General features: G+C 39.2%; 1 protein-coding gene across 2 annotated transcripts in view; it reads right to left on the bottom strand.

Annotated features, from left to right (window-relative positions):
* tnn (tenascin N) overlaps nt 1–17,931 on the bottom strand; it is a 48,795-nt gene that overhangs the window by 16,822 nt on the left and 14,042 nt on the right. For both annotated transcript variants that reach the window (XM_080483859.1, XM_080483860.1), the window contains exons 5-9: nt 17,485–17,618; nt 16,126–16,255; nt 11,548–11,730; nt 10,715–10,804; nt 1,688–1,951 (exon numbers count right to left, since the gene is read on the bottom strand). In XM_080483859.1, coding sequence (XP_080339985.1) covers nt 1,688–1,951; nt 10,715–10,804; nt 11,548–11,730; nt 16,126–16,255; nt 17,485–17,618 — 801 coding nt within the window. The remainder of the gene's footprint in view (nt 1–1,687; nt 1,952–10,714; nt 10,805–11,547; nt 11,731–16,125; nt 16,256–17,484; nt 17,619–17,931) is intronic.

Raw genomic sequence — 17,931 nt, 5'->3', positions numbered from 1 at the left:
AGGTTGTTCTATTTGGTTCACTGACTTATAATCAAACGCTATGACCTATATTATGACCTAAATGTCCACAATGTAAAACTCCTGTGTATCTCAACAGTCAATATAATCACAAGTAATTATATTATATAGTATGAAAACTATAGGAATCTGACATACAAGCAAAAATTACTGGTGCAATGTGATTAGGGTGCTCTTCATAAGAATTCTGCACATTTAGTTCGGAAGAAGCTATTTATAAGCATTGGCTCAGAAGATAAGATTAATCTCTGCCTCTGCAGTTACTTTTATTGTCCTTTGCAGGGCAGTGTCTCTTAAAGTATATCCTGGAAGTAGTCCTGTGGACAAGTACGTTCTTTTAGTATTACGGAATTGTTGATATTTTCTCTGGACTTTCCGGGAGAACTTAAATGACATCTTCTGCAATAATTCAGATACCTGAGGCGCGTCCTCTCATGTTGTTTTTCTTTACCGGATTTGCATCGTGATGGATGAGTGATGTTATTGGAGCAAAATTTGCGACCCGGTGCCCAAAAGATCTGGGATATCAATCAGGATTGTTTTTAAAAATGAAACATGAAATTGAGTTTAAAAAGTGGAAAAAGGGACATGTGTTATTTTCACTAAACTGGAACTCAATGGCAACAGCTCAAAGTGATATGAAGCAATATCCCCTCTTAGATAGCTGCACTGTGAAGATTACGGTACCTTCAAAATACATATAAAATTTGAAATGTGATGAATGTAGATCATGTGACATGTGACATGTGATCTGCTGGTATTTAAGAGATGTATCATTGAAAACATAAGAATTATCTCTTTCATTACTCAGGAGTATGCAAATATTCTGGAAGCTTTTGATCCTGATGCTGAGCTGTAATTTTAAAGGGATTTGGATAAATGCCAGTCTGGACTCAAGACTGTTCTTCCACAGACTTTCCTCCAAAATGCAAATGCAAGCAGACAGCAACAGCTGCTAACCCCCACAACTAGATTAAGATTAAGAGACAGCACAACATAAGGGACTGCAAAACACAAAATAAGTGTCTTCGTTGACCAAGCAAAATCGTGTCTTCCTCATCCTTGTTCAGCCTCGGGCTACACTAAACCATGTTTAAATGAGGTGTCCAGACTAATTATGTTAAATAGCCCCTGTTGAGGGAGAGTTCAAGTTTCCCCCTTGGCATTTGGGTTAAGACTTGTTAGTGCGCTTGGTGAAAAATGTCTACGCTGATGCTTCTCACTTCTCAACACCACGGAAACACAGGAAAACTGTGCATGGATAACAAAATCAAGAGATCAAAAGGAAAAATGATTGGTGCATCGTACACTGGGCTGTCTGAAGGTAAGAGTGTTTTACACCTGAGAAACGAGACACTTAATGCATTCATCTTCCTGTTCAAAGGCTGTAAAACTCAAAGCGGGAGTAGATTCACTGTGGGTTTGAACACTTTTCTGAGAATCACAGGTCATTGTGCAGGTTGTAGAAAGGTTTACAGAGGATGGAAAATGTTTGTTTGGACCTTGTGGGTTCTGCATCATCTTTCAAAGCAACGGTTAGGAGTTTATCTTTTGTGTCTTACCTTGCGTCAACTGAGTTTTTAAACTTGGCGTCCACTTTTAACCCAAATATAAAGGTCTTCCGTGAAGCTGCAAAATAGCGGGTTCTGGTCTCCGGTTCAAAGTTTACCTGTCTCAGCTTCTGTTGAGCTCTTCCCACTGACTTTGTCCCCCCTGTAGGCCCAGACGTAGACAGTATGGACAACCCCGGGCCTCAAGCCAACCAGCATGTACGAGGTCCTGTCGCGTCCAACGGGGATGTCTGAGCTGGATCCCTCGGAGGACGTGTAGCTCAACATGTAGCCGTCTATTTCTGCCTGGACTCCATCCCAGGATACGGTCGCGGTGTCCTCAGTTACCCCAGTGGTGACAATGCGTGTCGGCGCATCAATGTCTGAAGGAATGAAGATAAATCAGAAAAAGAAGAAAAAAAGAGAGCTTCCTTACGATCTTACAATTTTGGCTGTTAAAACTCAGCTGGGCAGGTCGAACAGTCTTAACAGCTCTCATGAGACACATAACAGTAAAATGGAATATATTGGTTATTAAAAATAAATCATAATGATCATGGGTCATCTAGTTATACTATGTATACCTTCATAGAGTTATTAATCATTGAAGTTAGGGTTAGTTGTCTTTATTTATTTACATTAAATCAGTCGTCTTGTACAATTTTACTATGACTGATTTATTGAGTACAGTTAATTTTCAGGCTGATAAGTGGTTAGCACTCTTACATCCCCATGGGACTGTGGTGTGGGATGGATAAATCCTTTTTAGGCTTTCATTAGCAACAGAAAATATTTTTTATTATTTTGACTTGATTGCAAAATAGCATGGCATACCAAGGCCAGGTGTAAAAAGCCGTCACTTATATGTAGCCTTCGTACTTTTTGAGCAGGGGCAAATGCCTTTTGGCATTCGTCTAAAATAATGCTGTAAAAAGGTTTATGTTTCTACTTTCTCATCAAACTTTTGAATCAGATTTCTTGCAAGAGTTTTTATGAATGACCCCCCCCCCCCCCCCCCCCCCCAGAACTTTGACAACAATTCAAAACAAAACTGCAACGCCTCATATGAGTTGTCTTTCAAATAACTGCCTGTTTTCCTAATGTTATATATATTATTGATAAGGTCTATTGGGATATAGAGGCTTTAAAACAAATAATTATTGTGATGATAACTTAGATGATGTTAAGCTAAAATGACAATGTAAGTCTTTTATACAGTAGCACACAATGATGTCACTTTCTCCATTCTGTTCTAAAGTCATGTAGTTTAATTTAACAACTTAGTTCAACTTACCTGTTATTTCTATTTTAATTTAAGGGGGAAAAGCTGTGGAAATGAACCCCCTGGCCCCTCGTCTATTGTTTTAAAGAAAAATGGGCTGAAAGTTTAAACTCTGAGCAGCTTGGTCGTGGTAAATGAAATGCTTTAATTTGTGTCCGAAAAATATTTGTTTCTACATTACATGGAATCGTAACTGTTTATTGTGATTCTAACGGGCACAGTTAAAGACAGCTTGAAAGATAGTTTTGATGGAGATTAGTGAGGTGTAATAATGCTTTGCATATGTGCGTATTTTTTCTGGCAGGAATGTGCAATGTTACACTTTCACTAATTTGTTTGAGACAATTAACCAAAATGGTTTAAAAAAAACAACAACAAAAAAACCCTGTGAACGATGTTTAAACTGCCAACTTTGTCACTCCAGCACAGCTGGGTAACATGAGTGTGAAAAATTGCAATCCTGACATGGGGCGTCTGTGGAGAGAGGCCGTTTCTGGAGCTGTTTGACCAATTTGGCAACCCCCTCTATGGGTATACTGCCCCCTCCAGACTAGACTGTACAACACTTTTTTTCAACAGTCCTGATAAATTAGGTAAAATTGAGCGATATTTCACCGAGCCAGACAAGTTTTCTTGATGACACTGGAAATAAGTATTTGAACAATAGAAAATCGACTTATTAATGAGAGGGTTGTGTGGTATGAGTGTGCTGAAGATGAAAGGTGCATGAAAAGAGAATTTGTACTCTGGCACAGTTGAAGTGCTCTGTGAAGCTCTTCAAAGGAACATCACAAGCAAGCAGCCCGGCGCATGGCCCTCTCCTGCTTATTGAACTCCACAGCAGGAGCTGCAGGCGGAGAAGGACAGGCAGGCCGAACAACACACAGAGCCTCTGTTTTCAAACATCGGGTGGACTCGAGGAATCACAGGAGACATATGGGAAGATGCGGGCGGAGCAGTTGGTGGTACACGTGTGTGGATTGGCGTTAGGGTCTGCCGAGGCAATGAATGCAAAGACAGGGAGCAACAAAGGGAGGAAGGCAGATTATAAAAGAGAGAGTCGCAGAGGCCTAGCGGGAGACGCACAGAGGAAGTGGAGGGAAATGTAAAAGTAATCATCATTTAGGATTATTCCTCTGTGGCAGCCGAGGTCAGTCTGGTGTCAGTGTGCAGTCTGCATCGTGAAAACTGATTGATGATGCATCCAGGAGAAGAAAGGAGCTGCGCAACTGTCCAACTCCATATCCCCCTTTTTGGTCTCTCCTCCCATCCACTTCTGTCACTTCCGTGTCCTTGTGGCTGCACAGCCTGACAGTCTGTCATGAGCTAGGCCACAGAGAGAATTTATAATGGCTCTGCTTTTATTAGAAATGAGCGTCTCCTACAAAACATTAAAAAAAAAAAAAAAAAAAAAAAAAGTGGTTATTCAATAGTGTAAGTACTTTAAGGGAGCTCAGGATGCTGACTTAACGGCTCACTCCAAGAAAGAACATGTTTATAAAATCACTGAAAGACGGTGTGAGACGTCTGAGGAAAATCATTACCAGATATGGAAAGGGATTCATAAAACTTCACAAAAATACTACATGTGGACATCCCATTTCAATTACAGAGAAATCTCAGAGGTGCCGTGTGGGTTTTTAGAAGGCCCCTTCTCACACAAGTTATATATTTCAATTTCAAAGATCCGTTACAAGGCCAGACAAGAAATACAGATCGTAAATGGTGAGATTTATATTTATCCAACCATATTCTATCCTGATATATTAGGCAAACATTAGGTAAAAGGCTGGGTGCACACGGGATAATCACATATGCACATATTTACACCTACGAGTAATTTACAAGCCAAACCACAGGGAGAGCATGCAAACAGAACGACTGAGCAACGAATAGAATGCTAGCCACTACACCTTTTCACAGTTATAAGAGGATATCTTAAAAACACAAGACAAAGTTAGTAGAATCTATCACCCCAGTATTACCACACTTTGTATAATGTTTCCGTTCTTTATTTTCTGTTAACTCTGCCTGATGTCTCAGTTTATCCGCATGAGTTCTCGTTTTCTGGATCCATTTGCTGCTCATACACAAACTGTACTCAAATACAATACAGGCCTGAAGTCATAATCTACTTGGAAATAGTCAGAGCCCTCGAGTATAAGACTGAATTCTGAAGTGCTTTCAAAAAGTCAGAAAAACACATTTGCAACTCAAACACTTTCACAATGGCATTGTCATCCCAACATTTTTCCCCCCCAGTAGTACTGTAAAATATATTAAAAGCTGTTAACTGGTGCTGCGTTGCACTTTCGCACCACTTCTGCAGTACTAATTTCACAGTTTCACACGCATAAGTGCATAAGTGGCAGCATGGGCTACCAGGCCCCCAGATCATGTCTGCAGCTTGTTATTTGGCGGAAACTGCACAGTGACCACCACACATACTTCTCTCATTAAACCTGAGGCACCATTCCCATGTTTACAATTATGATTGTTTCGCTATGGATGTGTGACCGTCCCTTTACAACTGGAGGCTGTGGGATTTCACCACCTCAGATGCATATTTCTGCAGACTGTGACGCATTTCACTGATTTGTCGAGCTGATGATGTGATGTTTTGCTCACAGCAACAGTCTGCATGTTCCACCTGTGCATGTGTGGCTTTTAGGTTACTGGTGACACTGAAGTGTTCTTTAGTGTATGTGATTCTATGTCTGTCTGATGTAATGTACTATGACGTGTTAGGATGTCCCAGGCTACTTTGTGTTTAACAGGCTTGATAATGACAGAAAAACATTGTTGTATTTTATCACAAACATCAAAGGTAAAGAACAACTTTTATCTTATTTAAAAACAAAGTGTTACAACAAAGTCTGACAGTAGACATTATTTTTCATTGCACCACTCAAATGCATTAGCGATTCAAGTGACAAAGTGTCTGATTTCTTTAAAGGTTTATTTGAAAATGAGCTGGTTTGCAACCCAGTGAATTCAAAGTTTCCTTCTCCCTCTCTGCGGTGTGTTTTTCTTTCCTTCTTAACAAAGAAAAGGAGTTTCCTTTGCCACCTTGGCTTTCTAACATATTCTATATGTTATTACATTTTCCTCGAGGTGCTGCAAGCTGCAATAGCATCTGCGCTGACGTTTCACCATGTGATGGATCCAGTTACTTCAGGCGCTCTGCCTCAGCAGCACAGCAGAGTCATCGGCTATCAGGCAAAACACAACACAAGCTGTGACCTCGGCCATTTGGAAAACAGCTTATCCATTACGCGTGGCGTGTTCAGCAGAGGCACTGACCACAAGGCACGCAGTAACAGGCTGTCTCTCACCATTTTCAGCCTCACTGTATGCTGGAAGAAAACATTGTGTCCACAGACGGGAGTCAATAAGGTGCTACTCGTTTGGAGACTACAATATGTCAGGCGTGACTTATGCTCTGCTGTGGAGTCCTCCGGCAACTGTAGAATTTTTCTGTTCGCCAGAGAATCTATAGATAACATAAGCAGCTCATAACTCTTCATGCCAGCCCTGACTTATTTATTGAGTTACATCCAGACCTAATATGTGATAGGAATGATATGAAATCTCTTCCACTGGGTTTGTCCACTGGAAGGCAGCTTCTACAGCCTGGCTCAACCCCTCGTCCAGCTCGGCTTTGTTTATGTTTGTCTTTAAAATATGTAAAATCCACAATCCCCATTAAGCAAACGCTACCATTTCCCTTGCAAAATTATGAAAGTGTACTGAAATATGAACACGTAAAAAGCTTAACATGAACATCACTCAGCCAACCACAAATATATATACAATCAAAGTAAACATGCATGTTTGCATTGGAAGAAACATTATATACATGCAAACATATGTGTGTGTTAAAGTAAGTACTATTCTACCATGGAAAATATTTGAGATTATTCTGTGGTAAATCATTGTATTTTTGACTTTATACTACTTACTGTAGTATATACACAACAATACTGTATACCATTTCACACTATTATTCACTATAATATTTCCCATTATCATACTGTATATCTTATTGCTTGTTATTTTATCACATTGCATGCCATAATATGTTTTACTTTATAATAATAAGTAACACAAGACAGTATTGTATTTTATTGAGTATTTTGTATCCGAGTAATCCTGTGCAGTATGATTTGTAATAATGCGATACATAGACAAGGCATTGCTTTTTCTCATTAGTATTTGTGAAGTATCATGTATACCTTGTTATTTATGACATTAACATATTGTCTGCCATCATAATTCACTATAAATCAAATTGTCCCGAGTGTTTTGACACTACCATACAATATACTATAGTATAGTGCTTATGACAGGACTATACTCTACTCTGTAGTATTTTGATGATACATTTGCATTAGCAGCACTATATTCCACAGTTAACCTTCTTGTGGATACTAGATTAATTCATAGATTGCTACAATCTTTATCTAAATATTTCAGAAACAACAAATTTGAGCACTTTCTCTAGTTATGCTCCAGACCTTTTCAACCCTTAAAGAAGCCCATTCACGGTCTTATCACACTAATGTCCTGGCTCACATTCCGTGTATGTATTTATCAGCCTCAGTTTGACTAATCGATTTGTTTTGAGCCTTCATTACTTGCAAAAATATTCCATATCACACTTTGACTTGACATTTTTCCTGCATCTTACACATAGAGCGAAGTAGCATTTTGATGGACAAGTGTGAGTAGACAGAGTAATCCCACTGCACCACATGAGATGCTATAGTGTATCCCGATAACAGAAAGCCTTAAAATTCAGGCCGTTTTCTCCAGCCAAGCCATCTGCTTTTGGTTATACAGGCCCTAGTGGCGACTTTACTGAATCTGAATCAGCGCTCACAGCCGTGGTATATTGTGTTTATACTCCTTAGAAAAGTTTGGCAGGTCATTAACTTTGCGACGCCTCCTCCCAATTGAAGTTCCTTATATATTTGCCATTTTCCTAAAAGTTGGCCTCCACTAGATCAGTTTAGATTGGAGCTGCTGGTGAATCAAAACACAACCACCTACAGAATCACACATCTCGCACGCTCTGTAAGAGGAGCATAACGTTAACATACCACAGACTGAAAGATGATGATATATGGAACCACACTGGAAGCACATACTGAGGTCCAACCTCGCAATAAATAATAAATGTAGATTTTGGAACTGCCGGTTCATTACTTTGTGCCTAATATAAAAGATACTTCAGTGTATCTGTATGAAGCCGCCAGAGCACGGACTCCATCATCAAATTTGATTGGTTAAATGAAAGGAGAAATCAACTCGCTTTATATGGAATATATTTATTTTTCCATGAATGTAGGTGAGATGGAAAGTTCTTTTCACAGTGTTTACATTGAAATAAGAGAAAGGTTTTCTGCTGAGATCCCTTAGAACATTTCAATGACAATTATCATAGTGTGAGCAGCAGAAATGTAGGACATATATGTCCAGTGTTAGTGTCGCCAAAACATTTTCCATCTTTTGTTTTTCCTCCCACATCAGCCATGGTTCATTTCAATCCAATTAAATTGGTCTCATGTAAACACTTTGATCTGATCAGTTTGGACCGATGTCATTGAAATTACGATCAGAATAGAGGAGGTGGCACTTTTTCGAGAAAGTAGTGAAGTACTCTACTTTTTGAAGATGTAAATATTTACTCTGTTCAAGTACTGAGGTCCAGTAACTTTACCAATACTTGTACCATTTTTATTTTCTATGATATTATCACATTTGAAATGTCAACATTTTATTCACCCACTGCCTGAATAAATATACAACTCAGAGACTATGTTTGACGCCCAATGTTTGTGCAAAAGAATGATAAGAATTTCTCTCAGGATAACTATTGATTATTTAAAGGTTTCATGTTCTAATATGGATCAGGACTTATCATGACTTTGATTTATCTTCAGCAGGTTTGGTCCTGTCACTTCATGTTTAGTAGAAAGAGGGAAGCATGTGATCAGTTTTGGTTTCTTTTGTGTTGAGACATATGACAGTTTTCTTTTAACCACGATAAAGCAATAAATCTTTAAGACTCATCAATAAAAAGTTACTTCAGTTCATTTGAGTTTCTAGTCGGAAGTCAACCACAGGAATTTTTTATTTTACTTAGAAATATCTGTGCAACTGCTTATTATTAATGACTCATAACCATCCTCCAACTATTTTAAATGTTTTGGAGCCAAGACACCAAATGAAACAAAGCAAGATGGTTATTCTTTCACTTTTTGAGAGATAAACATTAAGTATTTCTTCAATTTGAAGGACTCCAACAAATTATTTATTGTTAAACGATATTGAGAAAGAGAAAAAAGTAAAGAGCCAATATAATTGATTCTTTCAACAGTTTTTAGAACACAAGTCATCGGCCAACATCAGCTTAAAACTAAGGTGCTCCACTTATAGCTCCACAATACTGAAATGCATGTTACATAATAGTTTTATTATTTGTACAACCTCATATTTGTTGCTGATTTCTCCTTTTTCAAACTTTTATTTATTTATTTATTTATTTATACCTTGTGAGGCAATTTGTGTCATATTTTACTTTATTACTGCTCGCTCTGCATGTGTGCACTTTCCCTATTTCTTCTCCTTGTGTTTCCTTTCATCTCCGGCGCTGTGTAGCCACACTGGCCACAGGCAAACGGCGTGTTTAGTGAGATAATAGGTAAGTGCGCTTTCCGTTGCGCCGTGCCAGTCATCATGAACCCGGCGTATCCTCTCTGGCAGCCGGAGCTGAGGACTATCCTCTTCAATCACCTCTAAGCCTGTTCGTGCTACACCTAAAATGAAGGATTGTAGCTACTGGAGTGGAGACAAGCCACTGTCTGTCTGGTGTAGATTAGCCCATTCACACACACATAAACACACATGTGAGTTGAGACACACGCAGGTCGCAGACTCACACAGAAAAAAGGATTAGCGAAAACGGGAGCCCTTGAGTACCTGCCTGCTTTCAAAAGAAGAGGGGTGAGGCTTGAAAATACCCAGCTAACGCTGATGACTAAAAAACCTTAAATTGGCTGACGTTAGGGCCAAAAATACGGGGAAGAGGCATCAACCCGGGGCCTGCTTTTTAACTGACTGAGCTCTGGAGGAGGATGGGAGTGAAGGTGAAGGAGGAAAGAAGGGAAGCAGGATGGTAAAGCAGAATGAAGCGAGATGTTGCTGTGGAGCAAAATTGAAAAATGAATTCCTCGTCACGTCCTAAAACCAGTCCAGACCGGCATGCTAATGTTCTACATTACCAGACGGGCTCGGTAAATCGAGGATCTTCTCACCTCAACCATGAGGGAGAATCTTTTAGTCGTCACACTCTTCATATCATATTTCCCCCGCACTCGCCACAGCCACTAGAGTAGTCGAGATTATTAGACTGTAAATTACAGCCCCTCGTCATTAACCCGTAAGCTTGACTCTTGCTGGTTGAATCCCTTATGCTATTATCATTGGCTGTGTGTGGAAGCTAATAACAGGTTGTGTAATACAGCATGACAGTAGTTTGTACGACCGATTATGTGTTTTTCCTATTAGGCTGCGACCACTGGCGAATGATCGGTGACTCGGCATGAGCAAAGAGCCGTTTATGATACTGCATCCAATTCAAAAATAAGTGGAATACGGTGTCTCCGCCGTATGCTTTAATGTGTTTATTGCGCCACAAGTGACTGATTCATTCTTTCAAGTGTCATCCTCAGCCGGTGGTGTCAGATGCTGTCGCAGAGTGCAATTAATGTCAGGCAGCAGTCAAATTCAGGAAAATTGAGACTATTTTGTGCTTTATAATAAGCACATAAGTCCCAAATACTGATGTGTTGGCACTGACCTGTGACACCAGTGACAGAAGAAGGCTTCCCCTCAGTGTTTCCTCTGATAGCTTGGACTGAAATCTGGTACTCGGTTCCTGGATATAGACCTAGAGATAGAAAGAGACATTTTAATGCGACGTGGGATTGAACGAGGCTTCATTCTGTGCCGCTGTGCTTTTAACCATAGGCTGACAACAGTTACAAGATACTTAAAAGGATAAAACCTAAGTATCTTCATCTGTTTCTATTTTGCTGGCCTTGATTCTTGAATACTTCTAGGTTTCAAGCCTAAAACCTGACAAGGACAAGCTCTGAAGAAAATCTGAGACACAATGTTTTGATTTAGGGACACATAATCTGAAAGAATTAATACCATTGGGAATAATATATGCAAGTATGTTTTTTCTGAGATTTAAACCTAAGAAATGACATGTACTGTATGTCAGTGTTTTTTGGTAGTTTTGACTCGATATTTTATTGTTAATTATGTATTTACGTCCAAATATTACAAAAATGACTTAAAACAATTTATCATTGAACTTGAGAATAGATGATATATATGCATGCAAATTGTACCGGTGACAAAAGAGATGTTTTTTATGCTGCTAAAATCTAAAAAGCCTAATATCACCTGAACTGGAAGGTTAGCTGGTAAGAGTCTTATTATGATAGAATTGAAAAGCAAAGATTTACAGCCTCCAGACGTTAAGAAAAGCTTCAACTTCAAGGTTTTTCCCTTTATATTATTAGATTTTAAGTAAATATGGCAGGCAAAACAATTTCAGAAATGACCACAGGTGTTTTTTATATCCTCTGTATAAATTTGCGCTCCCTCCGCTCCAAGACTTACCCACGATAGTGTGTTTGGTGCGGGCCTCCTGGCTCATCTTCACGTTCATCTCCTCTTCCTGTCCCGCCGGGTCAGTGTGTGTGAGCCTGAAGTAATCCACCGCAGCTTGTGGGTTCTCCCAGTCCACCTGGATGGAGACTTTTGTCTGGCTGAGGACTTGGATATTGTCAATGGTGGAGACATCTGGGAACGACACAAGGGTCCATGGAACTCAGTGTTCAGACACTAAAGTCACACTGAAAAGTCGGCGTTGAAACTTGTGTCACCGGCAGCGTCTGGCCTGGCTCGCTCACACAAGTCACACAGGTACATGAGGACACTAAATGACATCGATACTGATGATGATGATGATGATGATGATGATGATGATGATGATGATGATGATGGTGTTGAAGCCCATGACATGGAAATGACAAAAATCAGTGTGCAATATAGGATTAAATAAACTAAACTGGACAGAGCATTGAAATAATCTTGAATCTGCAAAAAATGAAGGAAATTGGCAGAGAGTGTTACATTTAGAGTCTGTTCAGAAACTTGCACACAAAATCAAATTTAATATGTAAAATCTACTTTATGAGAACATCATCGTGAGAGAAAGAAGACTGTTCCCAAGCAATTACAAAAACTAACACAGTGAATTCACACGTTGGCTGTATTTGTTCCTTTGGTAAATTTTCCCTTGTTCTTATTGTGACTAAAGATGAATTTGTAGAAAATCACTCATTATAGTGTCATAAAACATATGACATATACATAAACATATATAGACAATATGAATGATGATAATATCAAAATGCAGTGATTGCTATGTTTATCTTTTGTTAAACCTTACACGAACACCCTGGCAGAGTAAATACATCAAATAAATGATTAATGTAATTGTTTTGTACATTTATATTTAAAATGATGAAAGAAAAAAAATACATGGTTAAATTGCAGAGCGTGATTTATATTGAATAATGCTCAAGCACATATTGTCTACTTGTAGATTCATTCAAGAATAAAACACACAATCACAGACACACTTAACTATTTTTAGCCCATCTAATATTCACTTTGAAACAGACCCTGCTGTAACAGGCTACGAATAAAACGCACAGGACAAATTGCAAACAAATGGAACAAGATAAAAGAAGCAAAGTCAGCAAACAACAGGAGGGCGAACCCTCTCTGCACCCAGCTGATGTTCTGGGGATAAAGTAGCCTACATTTTCCCAGTAAGTGAGCCAGGAGCAAAGGTGCATATAATTTAATGGCGTCATGTAAGGGGGCCGTGATTATTACTCAGAGTTTGTGTGGGCGTAAAAGAAAGTTTCATCCACTAATCCCATGACTAGTTTAATGCCACACTCAGTAATTATGTTAAGTGGCACAAATTAAACACAATCATGTTGCACAATCAAAAGGTGCATGCTGGGCCTGAGTAAATGCTAAAATGGTTGAGGTGGATCTTCCAGCTGTTTAGTGAGGTCTATAATCTTTGACAGTCCATGCTGTGACTGTAAAGCAGCCGGCCAACTGTGCTGCTAAAACGCAGATGCTGAATGGAAATATTATATTGTGCATTAAAAATAAAATTGCTTTTTTTTTAGACATAAAAAGTACCACCGATAGAGGAGGAATTCATTGAGCCAAAGCTCATAGAAAGTCATTTACAACAACAAGCTGACTGATAGTTGTAACTCACTGTCCAATGGGTCTCATTGGATTTTTAAAAGCTAATGTTAAACAACTCTCAAAAGCACTGACTGTTGAAAATTGCAATTCAAAAAAAAACTGTTAATGTGATGCATCTTTAACAATTTCACCGTTGATTAAGTTTTAAACAGTAAACAGTGAAACAAACATTTTGTGAAATTCAGTGCAGCACTGAACTTCCATACCTTCACATCTTCAGCACTTTGAGCTGGACTAGATTGCCTATTGCATTAGATTACGCTGATCTTCCCCAAATCCTTGAGCTTGGATATTTTTTTCTGTTACATCAACATTAAAGAAATACAGTGCTCACTTACTGCTGAACACTGACAAGAGTAAGGATAAATAGATATTCATTCATCAGGTACTTAACCCGTCAGTGGTCATATGGTTATGATCGATTAGTTTATCGCTTTATTGCGATTACTTCTACGTGAATAGCTGTGAATCATTTTTATTCAATTCCCGCGTTTGTCCGATTTTGTGTCTGATTCTAGTAGGTCTGCAGGAATGCAATAGTATATTGAAAATCATTTGTATGAGGGGAATGTATTATTCTGCTTACTTTATTCAGTACACCGTTTCACTGACTTGTCTCATGTTTTTTTTTCACGTAAGTTATTTTTCCTCGAGTTGATGCAATTAATGCATTTTTTTTTCTTTTCAAAGAATATAAAAGGTGAGTGTGCGTGCGTGCGTGCGTGCGTGCGTGCGTGCGTGCGTGCGTGCGTGCGTGCGTGCGTGCGTGCGTGCGTGCGTGCGTGCGTGCGTGCGTGCGTGCGCTGCTCACTTCAGAAACAGCAATTTCCTGTAAAGAATCGATGAAGTGCTATTATATTCTCAGCTGAATATTAACTGCATTCTACTACTTGAAAGTGTTTTAAGTAACAGGTTCTTCACATATTTCCAGTATAATTTCCATGACTACATATTGCACATATAACTACTGACTATATTTAGAGGCGTATTCTTCCACACCTGCTTGTGAGGAATATATACCTCATACACTCATACCCTCATACACGTATATACACTGAATGTACAGACAGTGACCATATGACAAAACTGAATCTCATCATAATCAGGAGAGACTTCTGTATTTGTGGCATATGATGAGAAAAAAAGATCATGAAACAAATCAAACATCACCAAATGAAAAGGTTGTCCATTGTTTTGTGCCAGCTTTCTCTTTTTTCTTTTTTTTTTCTGACGGGAAACAGAAAAGTATTCACTTAAACCCTCTTTTGAAGTAAATCGTCCTTTGAAGTTCAAACTATGCGACCAGTGAAACGGCTGCCTCATACTGTGCACAACCTCACACGACATATAAGCCAGATGATGGCCTGTTTTCATATACCCATATGGGAATGCCATGCTCTGGGAGGTTTTCCACAGGCAACCCGGGCCAACCACACGTGAGTCAACCTCAGTCACTCCTACTTTCTGAAAGTCTCAGTCACGCCCATCAATCCTGTCGAGTACTGCCTGTCTCCACACATCTGTCCTCCACCACATCTGTGAGCCAACGCAATTTACATTAAACACATCCGTGCAGTCATTTCCTTGTAATTGCTTGAACGGTTAATGGTTAACAAACCCGAGTGTAATGAAACACTTAGTAATGCTAGGCTTCTGCTTGTTCATATGTATGGGAGGTGAATGAATCTTGGGAGAGTATGTCTCATCCTGCAATAATAAATATAGAAAATTCAATAGGGTCCTTTTGCACCGTCAGCGTTCGGACCCTAATTATATTATTTAGCATAAAGGATCTGAGCTGTCAAACTCACCTTAAATAGAGGAACCCTCATTCTTTCTCTGCTGATCTGCAGTGCCAATTTTCTTGCCTCATCATCCTCATCTATTCTCTTATGTGACTATGTAATTTCCCCCCCAAAAAATTCTAAGTTAATCCTACAAACGTGCAGGCCACACCTAACCACATGAGCATGTAATGAGTCACATCTGCCTTCAGCTTCATACCGTCCCCTCCTGTAACTGCAACATGTTGCACCCAGCTCGATAGCACCTCAGCAGGAAGAAAGTTTATTCTCAAAAGTACTAATATAGTCAAAGCCAACTCAAACTTTAAAAGCCTGGTTGTTGTTTCTTTTTCTTTTGTCAGCTTTCTGTGCTTATTATCAGTGGGTTATAAGGTTTTAAAAGGATAAAATGTCAGGGCATTTCTGCTGAGATTCTTAAAAATGTATCCGTCAACCCTAAAGTATACTCATTTAGTCAATCAAAAATGCCAAACAAATTACTTTGGGGAGAAAAAAACAAACCATTTTTTAACAGTTTTTTTGCTGTTTCTGTCTTTCTTTTTTCTAGATGAAATATTCCACCATTTGAATCATGTTTTCTATCCCTATCACCACAGTCATAAGTTATTCAGCTCAGAGCTTTCAGAGACTAAAGTGTGTAACGATGAGGACATTTTTTAAATGCCTCTCAGTTGCAACACGCTCGTGGAGCACTCACTGCTGATTCTGCTGCGGCTTTACCTGGTGTGTTGCTTCTGTGACAGAACCGAGACCATCAGCTGAGAATTTCACTTTTCATCTATCTCGGGTGAAATGAAAAAAAAAATTTGCTTAAGAGGTGAGACATTATATCATCGTATGGGGGCTGTACAGTCACGTGGTTCTTAGCACTTTTGCTTCATGGTGAAAATGTCCCCTGTTTAACTCTGGGTTGTACTCGGGTGATTTGCACCTTCTCCCTGTGTGTGTGTGTGTGTGTGTGTGTGGGGGGGGGGGGGGGTTCCTCCAAAAACAAGCCCTTGATACTTTTTTTCATTTAACTTTAAATTGCCTGTCAGTATGAATGTGAGTGTGTGATTGTCTCTCTGTCTTATGGGACATATCCAGCTCTCACCTGTGGTGGCTTCAATCTTGTCGGCTTCACTCTGGATTTCTTTGATTACAGCATGGACTTGGAGAATGTAAGTTACTCCAGGGGTCAGTCCTGTGATGAGATAGGAGTTGTCTGTGTTTGGGATACGGACCTAATACAGGGAGGATCAAAGAGGAGACATTTACAAGACACTATAATAACAATCATAATAATAATGTTTTTGTACAATACTTTTTGTATGAATTTTAGAAACTATAATTAGCATCATTTACAGACAGAGACATGCTTATATATATATATAGTACAGAATCTAGCAGCAAAACACCAAACAATTTTTCCATACAGATAAAAAGTTGCAATAGCATTAATTTAAACGCCATCCAAGGTCAATGATGGGGAAAGTTAGTAGGAGTCTGTGTGCAAGTTACCCAAAAGGTATAGATAACTACAGCCAGTAGACACTTTGAATTATCTCATGTGCTCAAAGTTCTATTTTTGTATTGTCACAACAGATGAGCTGAGCCGTACGTGGGTCAGTTTATTGACTGATTCACACAATGAGTTGAGCTGAAGTTACAATGAGTTAGTTGGTAGAAGATGGCAGATGTTTTTGAACGACATCGATTCCTGAAAAGGAGATAAAACAGCTTGAAAACAGCTGAAACAAGAGCAATCTACGATTTCTGACATCCGCCGAAGGTTGACCTGGACTCAGAAAAAAAACTTACCAGATCACCTCCAAAATCTGATGGAATCTTCCATGGCCTAATATCAATCTGTGGTGAAAGTTTCGACATAATCCATGCAGTAGTTTTGACCTAATCTTGCTAACAGACATACAGACAGACAAACAAATACACGCCAATGATTTTATTACATCCTTGGCGGATATAATAATCTAGCTGCATAAAGCAGCAGACAGCTCTTATAAAACCTACATTTGTAGATACAGGTCAGCTATTGTCAGTCTAAAAGTGACACCATTGCTGTTACTATAACATGCAACTCAATATAAAGGTATTGATGAAGATGATAGTACATACTAATCACTGGGTAAGAACCTTTTTATAGTAGTTTAAAATATTTTAACCCTCCAGAACTGCTTTTTCCACCTGTCAGGCTTGAATTACAGCTGTATAGAAGCCCCATGCAGTTGCACCAAGGTCATACAGTCAGAATGTGGTGGGGTGGTAGACCATAAACACAGTCATGTGTTTTTAAGCTCTAGCAACAGGACCCAGGTTATTGTGTGTTATGTTGGATAAAAGCATGAAAGAATAAAGTCATCCAATCAATATGTTTTGAATTACATTTTTCCAGCCTATTTATATTTGTATTACTAGATTTGGTTTAACTTGGTAGGCCCCCCCCAAAACATACCTTTTCCATTGCACCTTCATCATGTTTGGGATGGTATGTTAGCAGGTAATACTCGGCCCTTCGGACGGACTCCCACTCAACCAGGAGAGAGACGTCGGTCACCTTGACCAACCGCAAACCTTGAGGTCCGAAGACTGGGGGAGATGGAAAGAAAGAGGTAAACACAAGCAGAGCAAAGGCCGACGTTCAAAGGAGTCGGAAAACAGTTTTCATTTTAAATTATTTCATTTGATTGTTATCGGAAGTCCTTCTGTTTTCTCCCTTGTATGTTGATCAACCTCATGTAACTACTTGCTATGTTCTATTTTGGCTTGTTTATAGGTGCGAAGAACACAAAGGGATGAACCAGAAAAAAAACTGTACTCCCTTGCACACTGTGGTTTCTTCCCAAGCTGGAAAGAAATACTGCTTTTCAGTGGTTATACAAGGCCACAGTGCTTCATTGGA

Source organism: Lipophrys pholis (assembly GCF_963383615.2).
Source record: "Lipophrys pholis genome assembly, chromosome: 1".
Lineage (NCBI taxonomy): Eukaryota > Metazoa > Chordata > Actinopteri > Blenniiformes > Blenniidae > Lipophrys > Lipophrys pholis.
Note: the sequence above shows the minus strand (reverse complement) of the source record. Positions and strands in the feature narration are given on the sequence as shown.